Source organism: Microcebus murinus, chromosome 15 (assembly GCF_040939455.1).
Source record: "Microcebus murinus isolate Inina chromosome 15, M.murinus_Inina_mat1.0, whole genome shotgun sequence".
NCBI classification, from domain to species: Eukaryota; Metazoa; Chordata; class Mammalia; order Primates; family Cheirogaleidae; genus Microcebus; species Microcebus murinus.
The window spans coordinates 69,694,740-69,713,836 of record NC_134118.1 but is presented as its reverse complement, the minus strand read 5'-3'; the positions used below and the strand labels follow the sequence as shown (position 1 = coordinate 69,713,836).

At 35.2% G+C, this 19,097-nt stretch overlaps 1 protein-coding gene across 1 annotated transcript in view; it reads right to left on the bottom strand.

The window, feature by feature from the left end:
- VEGFC (vascular endothelial growth factor C) overlaps positions 1 to 19,097 on the bottom strand; it is a 105,665-nt gene that overhangs the window by 25,935 nt on the left and 60,633 nt on the right. Inside the window, exons 2-3 of the mRNA XM_012770724.2 lie at positions 11,037 to 11,250; positions 9,412 to 9,602 (exon numbers count right to left, since the gene is read on the bottom strand). Coding sequence (XP_012626178.1) covers positions 9,412 to 9,602; positions 11,037 to 11,250 — 405 coding nt within the window. The remainder of the gene's footprint in view (positions 1 to 9,411; positions 9,603 to 11,036; positions 11,251 to 19,097) is intronic.

Below are 19,097 nucleotides of genomic sequence, written 5' to 3'. Positions count from 1 at the left end.
AAAAAAAGGCATTTAAGCAAGGCTGGAAATTGAAAAAAAAATCCTCATATTTTGTAAAACTGTAAAAAACAAGAGGAAATGGCAAATATTTCCAACTGAGAGGTTCCCAGGGGTTATCTACTGGCATTCTTTAATAAGAATATTTAATAGTCAATTCTCACTAACAAGAATGGACTTCACATAAAGCCATATTTTGAAACAATAGGTTGTTTACATCAGCATAGCAACAGTTGTAAAGGAACAATACCTATTTCTACTTATCTTGTAGGCTATTCAAGAAAAAGGTGTAGAACTTCCTTACTGAGAAGTCCCATGTTACAATTTAGTACTAGATACTAAAGAAATATTTGTGTGGATACAAATATGATAAAAAAAATGCCTGCCTTTAAAACATTTTTATACCTAAAATATAATAAGTTTCTTTTCAGATTGCATTATCTCACTACCCTATTTAATTTAAATTTAAATATTCTAAACTTGAGTCCATTAATTAAACATGGAAACAATATGCAGCCCTTGGAGAATATGATTAATAATTGTAAGATCATATTGAAAAACTACACATTTAAAGAAATAATCCCTAAAAAGGGGAAAAGGTAAAAGTTGAGACCTCTTTGTTAGCATTTCAACTAAATCTTCCAACCACATGGCCAGCTATCAAGGGCCTATGGAACTTAAATTGGGCCTAGGAAGAATATGAAATAGCAGATAGCTTGACAGATTCACATCTGGTACTGAATTAGTTTTAACATATTGTTATACATAAAATGTAAACACAGTACTACAAATTAAAATAAAAATCCCAATTCAGGAGTCTTTGAAATACTGAATGAAATTTGTGATATCATCAGTAGCCTGAGTTGGAAAAAAGTGATTATTTTCCATGGATGCATTAACTATGTTCTTAAGGCAAATGTTATTCTTAAAGAAACTTGTATTGGTGTAGAGTTTTTTTTTCCACATCAGGATAAAAGCTGATTTCCAACCACTGTGCTTGTCAAATAAAATTTTGCTAAAGATACAATACAAATCACGTTCCACTTGCTGAATACATATGGATGTAATAAATTAATCTTCCAGACTGCAGCAGCACTCTGTTTAATTAATGGGATAAATATCTCTGACTGTACTGCAAGATAATACCTCTAAGTTTCATGATATAGCTGCATATTTTACTTAGGTTTAAATATTTTTTGTTGTAAAATTTTATGAAACATTCAATTTAAATCAAATGTAATCTAGAATGCCTTTGCTAATATATATGCTCATATTACTTCTTTATAAAATAATAAAAAAGATAGCTGTTTCTTTTAAAGATGGCAATATAGAATTTCAAATAATACTGTTTCTGTATATCAGAATTAGCTCATGGAGACTTTGCTCTCACACTGAACTGGCTTCTTTTGTCTAGTACTAATGAACACAGCAAAGAACGTGTACTTTCTTGAGTTCTAATTCCAGGGTTTTCAAGGAGGCCCCAAGGATTGGGTAGTTTTTCTTTACTCACTCCTATCTTCAGTAAAATATATATTTAAACAACTTTCTAATCCAGATGTGTGCCTTGAAAGCAGAAGATGACTTTGGTCTGCTTCAACTTTCATCACCAAATAAATTACCTTCTACAAAATTCACTTCTTCCTTTTTGGTTGTATCTCTTAAATATACAACTTCTCATAAGAAAATACACTTAAAGCAAATGTTTATGACAAAAGCCAAAAAGACATTCAATCTACTTAACTTTTCAAAGCCACTTAGGTATTACTTGTGGAGGACTTTGAAATCATTGTTATTGATTAGTTCACTTTGGAATGCTTACTGCATATGGTTTTACTTCTAAACTGATGGCAGCCTTCCTCATACATTCTGATAACCTGCCCTTCACTGAGCCCCATAAAAATATTTTGATGAAGTATCTATAAAAAAAACTTGAATTTACTATTACTTAAGGTACATTGTCCTTACAATTTATATGAATCCAACTGATGACTTTGCTAAAATCTATCTGGAACTCTTTTAACAAAACAAAAACTCTTTTTTTCCCCCTTCAGAATACATAGCAATAAGAAACTTCCTTTTATATTTGAAATAAATCATCACACACTCCCATTTATACTATATTGATAATATAATAAATTGAATAAACTCAGAAAAAGGTGTTACTTAAGTAAGAACTTTTTCACAAATTGCAATATTAGTAAAAATGTAAAACACAATTGAAGGAGCAGTTACCTGCTGCCTTCAAGAGTTTTATGCCTTGCTCTCTCTTGGTTTGTAAACTTCCTTTACATGCATTTCCATAAGCCTTTGTGCTTCTCTTTCACACTTAAACTATTTTTAATCACTTGGTTAATGTTGAATTTCCTTGCTACATTGAAAGCTCCATTAGGGTAGGATCTATACATCATTGTATAACTACTACAAAACATCGTGTGAAGCAGTACATATTAGGTGCAAAATACGTACTTGCTTGATTGAATTTCAATTTAAATGATCCCTTTTACTCTAAACAGAAACATGAGTGGGTTCTTTGGGTAGGAGAAGGGCATGATATTACAAAATCGAAGGAAGAAATGGAAGGGACAGTCAGGGCTGCCTGGTGGCTTTCCTTTGGCATTGGCTTTTGCTCTCTTCTTCTGATACACAAATTCTCTAAGGATTAACAACATACCAGGGCTTCAGATAACATTTATCAATATGATGCTTCCTCTCAAATCTATATCTAAAGACCAATCACTTCTCTAGAATTCTTTGCCCAAACTTCTTCTGGTATCCCCACCTAAATACCATTCAGACTCCTTACAACATATTCAAAACTCTACCTTTGACCTAATTTATTTCCTGTTATTCAAGTATTCATTCTATTCAGTTTAGTTTCAGTCCTTTACCATGTGCCAACTGCTGTGCTATGCCCTATGTAATGAGCAGACACAATCTTTGTGTCCATGGAGTCTAGAGCTTAGGGAATAAAACAATCTGACAGATAAGATAATGATGCTGAGATACGGACAGCAAAGGATGCCATGAGAGCAAACAGCAGGATGTCATGGAAGTGACGTTTATGTCTAGGTCTAAGGATGAGGAGAAATGAACTTGATAAATGGAGATCTGGGGATTGCGTGCAAGGAGATGTTTCAAACACAGAGGACAGCACTGTAATGCTGGAGGTGACAGACACTGACATAACCTAAGAACTAAAAGGCTTTGGGTATTGGTGGAAAGTAGTTTTTGAGGAGTACAGCAGTGACAATTGAGGGTGGAGATTTATGCAACACCCAGATCACGGAGGGCCCAAGACATCATGTTAGGGGATTTTGCCTCCAAGTAGGGTGCCACTCAAAATATTTAACAACTTGGAACATTCGCACCAATCAATCGAAACAGATGCTGGCCTGAGCAAGCCAATTAGAAAAGACTGGCTTATCAATATATTAGTTGAATGCTGGCTCAGTCCCAACAATGCAATGATATTAAAGAGTTTTTACCAGTATCCTATGTAGCATTTAGAAAAAAGAAAAGTCACTGCTAAAATGTGGCAAACAGATTGGAAGAAAGTAAGAATGGAGGTAGAAGACTCGTTATTAGGCAGGTCCAGGTGTAATGGTCTAATGAGGGAAAAATGTGGCCCAGGCCAGATTGGGATCAGCAGAACGGAGAAACTCGATGAGTTCTAGAGACTTTTGGATAGTAGATTTAATAGCAATTATTGGTTGGGTTTTTAGTGAAAGGAAGAATAGCTTGGCATGGCCAAGTTGTTGAATGTCAGTGTCATTTCCTAAGACAGAGACTACTGCAAAGAGAACAGGATTCATCCACTTGCTTGTCTATTTGGGCAGGGATGGGGGATGGGTCATAACCCCAGTATAAGGCAGACTGACCTTGACCTGTCTGAGGGACAGCCCCGTCGCTAGGTTGAGTAGGTAGTATGGAAATCAGGAGATAGAGATTCAGGAGTCGTCGTCATGAGGAACAGAGAAGTAGATGAGGAAACATAAGGAGAGTGTGCAGAGTCAGAAGAGAGTAGGTCTTGGGACAGAATTCTCAGGAGTCAAATACCACATTTTTCAATTAACTACCATTTTTGAATTCCCTAAATCCGCAAATCTTTAAAAAAATTGAAATGGCAAGATAAAAACTAATGATAGATAAATTTTTAAATTTTACTGCTTTACAGATCAGAATTTATATGTATTGTGTTTACTGCAAGTATCAGGCCTATCAAAAAGGATAAAAACAAAAGTGAAAATCAACATAAAACAATGATAAAAGACCAGACGGACTTTAGCAATGTTATAGGTAAATGCTGATTTTCCACATAAGCAGATGATTGGGATGAAGCTGATGAAACTAATACCAACATCATCAATCTACTATAAAAGTAATCGTAAATTCTGGAAAGCCTGGAGGTGAAAGAGATGTAATACAGTGAGAAATGACTCCATATGATCTAAAATAGACTTAATTTTCTTATTAAAAAAGTATCATATTTGCTGTCTAAGTACTGAGGATAGAAGGCCAAATTATTTCACCTACTACATGCACCTTAAATTTGGCAGTAAATGCTCTTCTTAGCCCTGAAGCCTTGCAATTTCTAAAGCCTAAAGCCCTCCAAAGCCTCCCTCTTGACAGATGGTTTGTATGCTGCCGTGCATTCAGACGTAGCCTTGAATAAATACTTTCACTTTGTTATCAATTAGATAACTGTGACACCTATTTAGACAGCCACAGGAAATAAATATGCAGTGGTGACAGAAAAAACACTAATGGTTAACTGAAGACTAAACTTAATGTATTTTGCTTCCTAGCAATGTACTGGCTTTCTGTGTTTCAAGCTCAGATTTTACCTAGGGTACTCCTATTCTTTATTCAGTCCATACTTAAAGTACACATTTATTTGGTAAACCAATAATAAGAAGAATAGAATGTTGGCTTTTGCTCATAATTAACTAATGAATAAAGAAAAATTTTCTCCCTTATTTGTAATAGAAACAGATGTTTTTAAAAGATTGAGCTAAACTTATAGCATAAACTTTTGTTCGGCTAAAGGATCCATTGTTTAAAAATTAAACAGGTGAATTAATCAACTACTTTACTGTTATTAATCTTCAAGGCAGCAGTTTTAAAACCAGGCTCAACAGATAAAAGCTAGGGGTCAGGGAAACAACTTCCTGATACTGGGGGAAAATGCTGTGAATGTGTCTATGTTTTCATTTGTTCTGTTGAGAGGGTCCACGGTTTTTATGTGGTTCTAAAAGGGATGCTAATTCGGTGATAGGTACTGGGACAATCAGTGAATGGAACAGACCTGTTTTTGCCTTTATGGAGGAGATGGACATTAATCAAGTAATAATGACTATATGATTATAAACTATGTGCTTATAAGCTGTAGAAGTACTATGGGGGGGGGATATGGGGCAGTATAAAGCATTGGAAAGAAATATTGGATCTAATCGAAGGACATCAGAAAAATCCCACCTGAGGGCTTCCTTGAGCCACTTGGCACCTGAGTTGAAGTACAAAGAAATGGCACCTCAGGAAACAGGAATCTAGAAGACCAGGTTAACTTACATGTATGTGTATGCAAAGACCCTGGGGCGGAGAGAATAGAGTGGTTCACAGGAAGTAAAGGAAGCCTACCACACTGGAAGCACAAGGTCAAGGGAAACTCATGTTAGATGATGCTGGGAAGTGGGTAGAGGGCAGATATTAGAGGCTGTGATAAAGATTTTGGTCTTACAAATATTGCATGTTCTCACTCATATATGGGAGCTAAAAAGGTAGATCTCATGGGGGTAGAAAGAAGAATGACAGTTATCGGAGGCCGGGAAGTGAAGAGGGAGAGGGGAAGAAGAGGAGCTGGTTAAGGGGCACAACACCACAGTTAGATAGGAGGAAGAAGTTCTAGTATTTGATATCTCAGTACGGAAATTATAGTTCACAACAGCTTATTGTATATTTCAAAATAGCTAGAGGAGAAAACCTATAATGTTCCCAACACAAAGTAAATGTTGGAGGTTATGGATACCCCAGTTACCCTGATTTGATCATTACAGATCGGATACAGTTACCAAAATATCACGTGTCCCCAACATATATACAACTATATCACCAAAAAGAATTTTTTTAAAAAAAGATTTTAGTGCTATTCTAAAAGCAATGGGAAATCACTGAAAGGCCTTTATGCTGGAGACTGACAACATCAGATCTGTGTTTTTTAAAATATCACGGTTTGGGGGCAATTTAGAGAATAGATTAGGAAGAGGGAAGTTGGAAGTAGGGAGAGCAGACAGGATGTTACGTCATTAGTTGGGAAAAGCATCAAAGGTACCTCCACCACTTGATGGTGGTAGATATGGAGACTCAAGATAGTTGGGGAGGAACAAAAAACCTGCAAGTTCTTGCTTACAAGTGGGAGCTAAGCGATGGGTGTGCACAGTCGTACAGAGTGACTTAATGGACACTGGAGACGCAGAAGAGGGAGAGGGAGGGAGGTGGAGGCAAGATGAAAAATTACCTACTAGATAAAATGTATACTACTCAGGTGATGGGTACATTAAAAACCTAGACTTCTCCACTATGCAATTCATCCATGTAATTGATGAAAACATGTGTATCCCCCAGAAAAACCTTTGTACCCCCAAATCTATTGTTTTGGGGAGTGAGTTTGGTGCTGTAGAGAAAAAGAACTTCTTTGAGGAACTATTATACAAAACGTTTGGGCATCAGCACCCAAAGGAGATCTATTTTGGAATATTTTACTTTTTAAAAGATCCCAACAAGAAAACATTTTAAAAAGAGGCTCATTTAAAAACATTTTCTCTATAGTAACAGAATAAGACATAATGGAAGAATTTGCAGAAGAAATTAGCAATGAAAAGTAGCTTTAAAATACTGGCAATTAGCAACTGATATTCACCAAAGGGGGAAAAAAAGGGAATTTCAAGAAATGAACAAACAAGAAAAGCCCAACACTACAATACTTATTATTCAACTCTACACATTTACAATATGAGCACTTTGAAAATAAAATTTCATCTAACAACTAAATTCAATAAGGCCTTTTTGAAATAATAATGAACTCTTATTAGATACAGTTTGTCCTACTTAATGAAATAATTCTTCAAAATTATCTTTCAGTCTCTTGCATCTCATTCCATTTTTAAAAGAAATATAGCCCTTCAGACTTTTAAAAATGCAATTGGTAAATCTCGACCTTTTGAAGGGCAACCAAATTGATATTTAATTTAAATCAAACACCATAATAACAAACAATATAATCTAGAACACATTATATTCCTTAATTGGATTACTTAAAAATATACACTGTTAAAGATTCTGAAAACAGTATATTTTAATTTCTAAATCACCCACATTTATTTTCTCTAACTTAAAAAAAAACGATATTTTTTCAAGAGACTCAGCAGGCCAAAATTCCTCTTGAAGGGTTTGGCTTGAATATAAAAGCAACATTTTTTAATATTAGTATCTTTTTTAAACGAATGTTACCTTTTGGAAAATATCTGGCTGGCATTAAGTATTTCTATTTGTTTTTAAAAAGTGTTTAGTTGTAACACTCATGAGAGGCTTTTAAAGAATCCAGTTTTACTTCAGGGTTGTGATAGGATAAATACATAATATCAAGTAAAATCTGTTAAAATAGTGTAATTTTATTCAGAATACTTACTATCCTATATAAAATTATAACTTCTTAGTTGTTCAATATAGATTCGGGGGTGGGGGGGATGAACCTAAGGATAAGTTTTGGCATGCCCTGGCACTACAATGACATGTTAGTCCATTAGGATACTAGAATTTTGTCATGCACTGAAATGTTATCACATTCCCACAACCAGACATGGTACTGATAAAGTTTCCAAATGCCTGAATATATTTAGGGTCATACTGTTTCCCTTGCTAACATATTTATAATGAATCCTTCATTATTTTGCTGTACTTTTAGGAAATAAATGGAAGATAAACTACTTACGGCTTAGCTTAACTAAATATGATACTAATAGGAATAACAGAAGGCCTCAAAGCATCACCTTTTAATTTTTTTTTTATTATTATTTAGAGTCGAGGCAGAAGCAAACTGAACAGAAAATCCAGCGTTATAATTTATTTTGTTTCCTCTTGCAAATCTTAGTATCTGAAATGGCTTGTTCCTTCATCAAGTGTGTAAACAAGATAAAGAAATACAAGTTTTGAAAAAAATGCAACTAATTTGGACTGTATAATAAGACGATGTCTCCAAATTCAGAGGCCAAATGTTCATTACAGCACACATTTTAGAAGTTTTCAACTAGATGGGAAAATGTAGTTCAGGGAATTGAGGCAGTAACCTTTCATTTCCATTTATATTACATTAAAAATAGTATGTTTTATTAGTGGGAACCATATAGATCAGCTAAAGTTTGTCTAAAATTAAAATGTTAATTTGCTGTCATATCACACTATACTAATCAAATCTAACATCATGCTTTTCAAATGATTTCATTTTTCATTCTCAAAGTCAAAGGAGAGTTCTGGATGTACCCAGATTACCCATGCTAGTCCAACTCTCAAAACTGCTTGGAAAAACCTTTAGGGCAACCACAGTTTTTTACTTTCAGGGTGAAGTTTGCCCAGCCCACAGCATTGCACTTCTCTAAACATTTCTGGGCAGAGGTCAGAGGCACACACGATTTCAAACAACACTCCCGTGGTTATCAACAGCACATAAGCAAGTCCTAAGCTGGCCTCTTCTTCCATGTCAGACCCACAAAGCAGGTCTGCTCTGAAAAATCTCTGATCCAAACCAAACTTTAAGAGAGGTTGTTTGGTTATTTATTAGAAGCTTAAGATCTAATGTGATGAACTTTACAGGTTATTCAAAATTTAGTGTCTGAATTGTTGCCTTTGCTTTCCAAAGGGACACTAATTTTGTTCAAAGTGATGGCTCATTTCAATACCAAACAGCTGTTTCACAGAACCCATACACGTAATTTATATAATATATTTCGAATACGTAATTTTTGAAATATCTCTATCATTGGAAAACTTAACCATGTAAAAGTATTGTATTGCTAAATGAAAATGCAGATTCCTAAAGATTAACACATACACATGTATACATATGTATGTATATTTATTATTTTCTTCACTAGGCTTTGATTTTCCACTATATGAACAGAGTTCACGGAGCATCAGTTATTTTCTTTGTGATACTGTGTCACCAAGGAAACAAAAATATTGAAACACTTCATTCTCCCAAGAAAATATAAGAAACTCTGACTTGAGCTAAGTTACTTTCACCCACCCAGAATTTTGAACACGGCATTCCCGGTTAAAGGTTCTGATGGAGAGAGAACCTTTCCCAGTTAAAGGCTCTGATGAAGAGGGCCCTCAGGTGTAGTTGGAATGTGAAATACCTACCGTCTTGCTGAGGTAGCCTGTGCTGGTGTTCATGCACTGTAGCCCCTCACTGTTGCAGCAGCCCCCACATCTGTAGACGGACACACATGGAGGTTTAAAGAAGGTGTTTGTTGCTGCTCCAAACTCCTTCCCCACATCTATACACACCTCCCGTGGCATGCATTGAGTCTTTCTCCACTCATTATCAATACCTGTCGAGTCATAGGGAAGTCCATAAGTTACACAGAAACCACCAAGGGGAAGAGAAGCCCACAGCCACTGCAAGTCACTCACATTTGATTTCAGATTTTAAGGTTTAAGCATAATACATAACTAAGGAAGCAGTGGACAGAACCCTAAATTGCCCTGGGAATGGGAATATGATACAATATTTAACAGAGCAGCTAAGGATGTTTTCTAAAAAACTTCAACAGCCATGTAACAAGTGAAATCAGGACCATGCTTTCTTAAAATTACACCAATATTCCACAGCACTTACGGTTGGTTTTCCCTACTCAGGAAAATGGGAATTTAATAGACAGATGCTTACAGATGTGCAGAAACAGAGTCATGCTCATTAGTTATATATGTACTATTTTTGTATTCTCAAAGCAAATGTAAACATGATTTTATTTTTCTTCTTAAACTGAGATGCATATGAGAAGATGGCTATGGTTTTAGACACAAGTCAAACATCATTTTTAGGCAGGCTATTTGGAACTTTGGGCAATGTCATGCAGTAGTTATGTGAAAGGCAAGGCTATTCTGCCAGCTGGGACTTATATCCTGAACCAGCTTTCTTCAGGAAAGTCCAATTTTCCTCTCCCTTTTAGCTCTGTCTTGGAATTCTGTTTCCAGTGAGTTAGTGGCTTACCTATAACATTGTTGACTCTTTAAATACTGCATTACAAATGATGTACTTCCTAAGTGTTCTAGTTTATTTCTCCCATATTTCCCCTAAAATAAAATTTCTGGAGAAGAAAGATATAAACTATTGGTCATTCAACCATTAAGCCATTCTTTGTTTGTTTTTGTTCTCAAAATACTTTGCGATATCAAACCTTTATAGCTACCAACTGAAGGGAGTTACTTTTTAAAATTATCTGATCAATTTATACTATGACACTTTATGCAACATCATAATTTTTTGTGAAGCTTTACATGAGACATCAGCTTTACAAAAGTCCAGCTCTGAGCCAGTTATCTATGAAGCTGCAAGGCAATAAATGGTATTTGAAAAGGTGGTTTGGGTATGTTGAGAGAAATGAAGCATTTCTGGGTCCAAATCAGAAAGAAAATGTATGTATAGTTATTTTGTAGGATACAGAATATTTAAATAATTAAACTGATACAGTGTGTAAAATATACCCACATGTTCTTAAAATTTTACAATAGATTATCATTTCCATTAAAAAGAATGTGTGTTGATATATATGGACTTATCTTTGTATTTCCAGAAATCAATTTAACAAAGTGAAATCATAAAATGTATTTTGAAGTAGTTTTTTATTTTCTATTTTCTTTACTCTTGGCCTTAAAAGTATGTTCAGTGAGTGGTACAAATGCTGAAATTGAAGAAACAGGCTGGTGACTTTCACTGGCTTGATATAGGAGGCTTTTTATACATTTTTCTTTCCCGTACTTACTTTTCAAGATCTCTGCATTATAATGTGCTGCAGCAAATTTTATCGTCTCTTCTGTCCTTGAGTTGGGGTTGGGCTGTTCCTTATTATGTTGCCAGCTTCCTTTCCTTAACTGACACTTGTACATTTTCCAATATTCTGGGTAGAGGACAGTCATGAGTTCATCTACACTGGACACGGACCGCAATTGCTCCTCCAGATCTTTGCTTGCATAAGCCTGTCAAAGAAAAAAGTAAGATCAATTACTCACCAGTTACGGGATTTAGAAACAAATGTACTACAAAAGCTTTAAGTTTAACGTTACATGTGACATATTCCCTAGTAAAATAACTTTTCTTGATAAAATTATATTTCTATTTTAATTTGTGTGAATCAAAACAAACACATATTTTATTTTTAAAACAAAAATGTGATATAATTTTTAAAATAATGTTAAAGTGGTTTATTTGTTTTATCTGTAGTTCTTTCACATGACTGGTAAATTTGTAAGTGTGCAAATTTACTTAAGTTTGTAGTGCCCTCCTGAATAAATAAAATTACATTGAAATCTACTGTAAATGCTTTGTTTCATTTTTAGTTATCAGCATCAACAAAATACAATTAAGCAGGATGCCTGAAATTAGGAATCTTACTTTCATGGAAGCTATTTTAAAATAAATGATCACATGAAGAATGGGATTTCAACAACAGCATCACCATAATGTTTATATTTTGGCAGAATCTCCTGATGTTTAAAAAAAAAATTGATCATCAAGATGTATGCTGCTTTCATAGCAATAGAATAGTTCAGAGAACACTAAATCTGCTTGTCAAAGGTTACCTGTATATATATAAATTGTACTCAGTTAAGTAGAACAATCCAAATTATATACAAGCAGTTACCATATCTAAGAAAAAATATTTTTTTAATTGTACTTTTTCTAAAGTCTATTATTTTATTTATTCGGTCAACAGGTATGTATGTATTAAGCGTTCAGCCACAGGCAGGGCACCACAGAAGTTGCAAAGATCCATTCAACTTCGTCTCTCCCAAATTGCTTGCAACCAGGTAAAGAGAACAGTGAACCTGTGGTTAGTTAGCAAGAGAGAAATCTGGATGGCTCCGGACACTCATTTCCTTCCCGCTTTTGCTAGCTTAGCAGAAAACTGGCTCTGCTAGACAAAAAAAATAGGCTGACACCAACCACTGGGCTCCGGAGGCTCTCCCCTTCTAATGAGGCCACTTCCCTGACCAGAGATCTTCCACTGTTAGGCAGTCACATAGATGGTGCCTGGCCACTGGCCCTCTCACTGCATAGGGCACTGTCCACCAGAGCTGCAGCAATGGTGCACGCAGACATCCAAGCATAGCCTTAAAGCTGTGGGATGAGAGTTCAAGGGATTCTGTGCACACTGCTATGTGGCTGCTTATAAATTCTTCTCTAAATAATAAAATCTGTATTATATCTGCACCGGGCAGCATTTGCATTGCCTGCAAGTGACCCCGTGCACGCAGGCAGCACTGACGGAGGCAGCATGTCCAGAGATGCAGATGTCTTGTTCACCACCATCATCATTCTGACTCGTACAGATTTTATAGAATTTCAAATGTTTCTATTTGTACACAATGGATTCCAAGAATCACTGACGGAAAACAGTTTCCTGAAATCAAAAGGCATCTAGGAGGGCTGAATGAATCCCTGTTCCCTAAAGTTCTGTGACACTTAGCAGGTGTGATTTGGACCAGTGCAAACATAGGGTCCACTTAGCACTTAAGGTGGATTTGACAATTGTGTATTTTACACACATAATTAAAAATACTAGTTTTCCTCTTGCTGCTCTGCTTTGATTGGGGTTGTTCAGATGCCTGCTAAAGAGAAAGTATAAGTGTACGCAGGTTGTCCTAACTGTAACAGCCCAGAGAGCCACTAGTAAGTAGGAAGCCATAGCAGACACCTATTATAGGATTAATGTCAGTCCTGGTCCTGTACTTGCCAATATGTGGAAATTAGCTTTTAAAAATCTATAAAGCCAATGCCAACAGTCCCTTCAAACAACTCTCTTAAGTCAATTGCCATGTTATATATACATTTGACACATTTAATAATTTTCTGAGTTGAAAATCATGGTAAAATACACACACTTGAATTATGGAAAATTTCCTTTCTCCTTTTAAAAGCATTTCCTCTTTCATATAAGAATATTCAGAGTTGAGTAATGGCAAGAGTCCATCAAAGAAAAGTTTGATCACACTACAGTTTGAGTATCCCTTATCTCAAATGCTTAGATTTTGGATTTTTCTGGATTTTAGAATATTTGTATTATACCAGTTGAGTATCACTAATCTGAAAATATGAAATCCAAAATGCTCCATAAGCATTTCCTTTGAGTGTTATGTTGGTGCTCAAAAAGTTTCATATTTTGGAGTATTCTGGGTTTTTAGCTTAGGGACACTCAATCTGTATTATATTTTCATGAAGTAGCCCAAAAGGGTCATAAACTAATCCTAATCTGGTTAGTAGTCCAATATATCTGTATTTTGGGGAAGAGGAAAGAAAAGTAATATAATGTTCAAGCTGAAAATTAAGAAATGCTTTTATTTTTCTTAAACTGCCTATACACTATGTTTAAAAGTCTGTCTCAAGTAATATTTTATATTTTAAAAACATGCACATTGTCATGGAGAATTTTATAAGATTAAACATAAGTAGAATTACTTTGTCAAATTATTGGTTTAACAATATAAGAAATTTAACATAAGTTTCAAAAGGAAATATTTTTCATATTATTCATATCATCTCTTTGCTCTAAGAAATCAAATTTTTAATAGGCATCAGTCTATTATAAGGTATTTACCAAAGTCAATAACTCTATACTACCACTGGGTTTTTGTTCTTACTCTTTCTCCTCCCTCCCTCCCTTCCTTCCTTCCCTTCCTTTCATAGGGCCAGATCCAATTACTAGAATAAGTGTTTTTTGAAGTTATTCTCCCTCTAAAATAGCAAAGAAATCTGAATATTCATTCCTTCCTACTTAACAATGGCAGTTGTATAACAGAACTTGTGGATTCTTCCATCTCCTTAGCTATATATGCTGGGCAAATCTGTAAATTTTAGAAATATATTCTAATTATTTGGAAATACTTTCTTTTAAGCAAAAATTGAGCTAAGCAGCAGAGTATAGAAGGTTTTGTATTTGAGAAATCATCTAATACATAGTTATAAAATTCACTTTTGAAATTATCTTTTGGTAGAGAATCATAAATAAATAAGGAAATTCAAATGGTATTCTTCTATGGAATAGGAATTTTTAACTGCTTTATATAATCTCAGCAAATCATTTTATTTAATGTTTCAGTGATGGTGTTGAGCCAGGATTCTTTTCCCCTCAGGCCATCCATCATCCATGCCTACACCAACCTGGTGTGCCATAGACAGGTGACCCTGGAAGCAGATATTTACATTTTAGTTTAATATTGGAAGTTTTAATTCTTATTAATTTATTTAGAGACAGAGTCTCACTCTGTTGCTGGGGCTAGAGTGCCGTGGCATCAGCCTAGCTCACAGCAACCTCAAACTCCTGGGCTCAAGCTATCCTTCTGCCTCAGCCTCCCGAGTAGCTGGTACTACAGGCATGCGCCACCATGCCTGACTAATTTTTCCTATATATTTTCAGTTGGCCAATTAACTTCTTTCTATTTTTAGTAGAGACGGTGTCTCACTCTTGCTCAGGCTGGTCTCAAACTCCTGACCTTCAGTGATCCTCCTGCCTCTGCCTCCCAGAAAGCTAGGATTACAGGTGTGAGCCACCGTGCCCGGCCAGAAGTTTTAACTCTTAATTTAATTTCTGTTTGAAATGTTACACTGTAAATGTTGATAATAATGCCATAAAAAGGAATGGACTCTTTTTGTATCTATTATTTACAACATAAAATATTATTTTTTTAAAAGTTTTTTTTTAGTTTGTCAGGCATATGAATTAAACAAAAAATATTTACTTCATCAAAATCTAAGTCAAGTAGGCTTTTAAAAATTTTTTTAAGTTTTAAAATATTCCTTTACTTTCTCATTTAATGCCAAAGTAGGCAATCAGTCATCTCTGTACAATCAACACAATGGAAAACAAAATACTCCGTAAACACTGATTTCTTGCACTGAATACTGAAAACTACTTGCTTGACTTCTTTTGTTCTGGAATGGAATTCTCATTGATTCCACTTTCTTGTACAATAGCAAAATGATATCAGAAATATTAATTCCAACCTTTTCCCAGATATGATTGCAAAAACAGCAACAAGTAGGTGAAGCCAAAAATAACAAATGAAGCCAGACGCGGTGGCTCACGCCTGTAATCCTAGCACTTTGGGAGGCCGAGGCGGGCGGATTGCTCAAGGTCAGGAGTTCGAAACCAGCCTGAGTGAGACCCCGTCTCTACCAAAAATAGAAATAAATTAATTGACCAACTAAAATATATATACAAAAAATTAGCTGGGCATGGTGGCGCATGCCTGTAGTCCCAGCTACTTGGGAGGCTGAGGCAGTAGGATCGCTGAGCCCCAGAGATTGAGGTTGCTGTGAGCCAGGCTGACGCCATGGCACTCACTCTAGCCTGGGCAACAAAGTGAGACTCTGTCTCAAAAAAAAAAAAAAAAAAAATAACAAATGCAATTATTTACAGAATACTAAAGGGAATGTCAAGGAACTAAAATTTATCACTCAAATATTCAAATATATGTAACAGTGGAGCAGTGGTTCTCAGCCAGGGAGGATCAGCTCCCTCTATCTGGGACATTTGGCAATGTCTGAAGAATTTTAAGTTTTGACAAAATCCAACACACCTTTATGATAAAACCTCTTAACAAATTAACAAAATAGGCATAGACGGCTCATACCTTAAAATTATCAAGTCCATTTATGACAAACCCATGGCCAATATCATCTGAATGGGGAAAAACTGAAAGCATTCCCACTTAGAACCAGAACCAGACAAGGTTGCCCACTATCTCCACTTCTATACAACACAGTGCTCGAAGTCTTTGCTAGAGCAATCAGACAAGACAGGGGTATTAAGGGCATCCAAATGGGGGCAGATGAGATCAAACTCTTGCTCTTTGCCGATGATATTATATCTAGAAAACCCCAAGGATTCATCCAAGAGACTCCTAGAATTGATATATGAATTTAGTAAAGTCTCAGGATACAAAATCAATACACACAAATCAGAGGCATTCATATATGTCAGTAACAGTCAAGCCAAAATTCAAATCAAAACCGGTATAGTGGTAAACATTCTACAATGCACATGACAGTCCCCTACAAAAAAAGAAGGAAAAGAAGAATTATCCAGACTAATGTGTGAATAGTGTTTTGTTGGGAAACCCTGCAGTTGAGTAACAGTGGGTTTTGTCGGACACAATAATTTAGCTGTATAGATTTATTAGCCTCTTAAGAACACCCAGAAAGTTGAAAATTTGCTTGAATTTCACCCTGTAAAACCCCTTTGAGACGTTGGAATGAGTGAATGAATGAATCTAAAATATCACTAGCAGCTGGACTTAGTAAACTGTAACATTCTTAGGGAGATTTATTTATTGGCCATACTATTTTTCTTTTTATGACACAAGGGCATTTTCAATAATATCCCCTTGTTTTATAATGAAAAGAAAAATACTATGTCACAACTTAGACATAGTATTTTTCAGTAAGTAAATACAAATTGTTTCAGAATCATTTTCCTTTTATTGTTTATAATTTCAAAAATAAGTTTTGTATCTTTTTTCAAAAATGTTTATTGAGAAAATTCTTTTCAAATACAAAAACTTAATGGGTTATTAAAATATTTCTTCTTAGTAATATTTATTTTCTTCTTTAAATATTTTAAAGACCAATTTATGTCAGTGCTATTTAATACTGGGAGTAATTTTTATATTTATAATGCTATTTTTTTAAAAGGAAACCTTCTAACTAATGAATAATATTCACACAGAAAAGTGAACAAATCCTAAGTAGAAAGTTTGATGGCATTTTACAAATAGAACAAACTCCTGTAATCATACCATGGTCAAGATACAGAACACTGGATGGGCGTAGTGGCTCACACCTGTAATCCTAGCGTTCTGGGAGGCCGAGGCCGGAGGATCACTTGAGCCCAGACTGGGCAAGAGTGAGACCCCAACTCTACTAAAAATAGAAAAATAAGCCAGGCATGGTGGTGCACACCTGTAGTCCCAGCTTCTCGGGAGGCTGAGGCAGGAGGATTGCTTGCGCCCAGGAGTTTGAGGTTGCTGTGAGCTATGATGATGCCACGACACTCTAATCCAGGGTGACAGAGTCACTCTCTCTGTCTCAAATAAATAAATAAATAAATAAATAAATAAATAAAGACGCAGAACACTGACCACATCCCAGAAGCTATTTTTATTTTCCTTCTAACTCACCATTAAATGTACCCAAGAATTGTTCTGATTTCTACCATCATAAGTAATTTTCACTCTTTTGAATTGACATAAGTGGAATCCTACAATATATAATAACCTGTAGCGTTGGGTTCTTCTTTCCAACCTTATGTTTGGAAAATCATCCTTATTGTGTGAAGCAGTTGTTTTCACTGCTGTTTGGTTTTCCATTGTATGAACTACTGTAATTTATGTATCTAGTATATGCTCTATGTGTCTTTTGATGAATACAGTATGCCTTTGTGGGGTATATAACTAGAAATGGAATTGATGGTTCCTGAGTATGCATATACTTAGCTTTACAGATATAACCAAACCATTTTCTAAAGTAACTGTATCAATTTACATTCCCGAGGGCTTGTATATGAGTTCCATTGTCCCATATCTTTGCCAACAACTAGTAGTGTTGGAATTTTTAGTTGCTCTGATGGGTATGTGATAAAATCTCATGGTGGTTTGAATGTGTAGTTCCTGTACGACTGATGACACTTAGCACTCGTTCATGTGTCATTTGGACATTGGGTACCGTCTTTTAAGAACTGCCAATTTAAATCATTTTATTCACTTTTGCTGGCTGTCCTATTTGCTTTTGATTTGTAAGAGTTCTTAATGTACTCTGGATGTGAGTTCTTTGTCAAATATGTGTATATGTATACAAACATCGTCTGTATAACTTGTATTTTCACTCTCTCAGTGGTGTTTTTTGATGAACAATAGTTCTTAACTAATGATGTCTGAAGTTTTCTTTATGGTTAGTGCTTTTGGTTTATTCTTTTAAAAATCTTTACTTACCCCATAAAAATCCCCCATAGGTCATAAAAATATCCTATGCTATCATCTAGAAGCTTTATAATTTTACTTTTCACATTTGGACCCACAATAAAGTTAGAATTGGTTTTTGAGTACAGTGTGAGGTAGAGATCAAGACCCTATTTTTTCTCATCTCTAACTGATCCAGCACCATTTATTGAAAAGCTCATCCATTTGCCACAGTACCGAATTGGTCCTTGGCTGTGAATCATATGACTATATATGGTGGGTCTTTTTCGGGACTTTTGGATTTGTTTCATTGGTCTTTTTGTCTACCCTTATGCTGATACCATGCTACAATAGCTTTATAATTACCTTGATATTAAGCATATTATTATTTGGTCTATACTTGGGATGGCCCAAATTTTAATAATATCACTGATACACAAAATGTATTGCAATTTCATTTCCTCCCACTTCTAGGACTGATTTCAATTGGGGCTTTTGAAAATAACTTCAGATACTTGATACCATTAAGTAACATCTGTCATATGCATAGCCTACTGCCTTGTATACACTGGCACTCGAAGATAGCTATCGTTAGTAACAGCAGTAGTGGTACTGACAGTAAACATGTGGGCAATAATTATATTAAGAGATATTTATTAAACTCTGTAACAGGTTCAATTCTCAAAGCATACTTTAATATTAATTTTCGTCCACCTAAAACTTATATTCCTTGTGAAATCTCAATTTTCTCAGTCATCTATACACATTACTTAAAATGACACAGTGCATACTCAAAGAAACTTTTCTGACACAGTGTCTGGCTGAATTCTGAATTCTCTAGGAGAGAACAGGTTTTGGAAGACTATATGTGT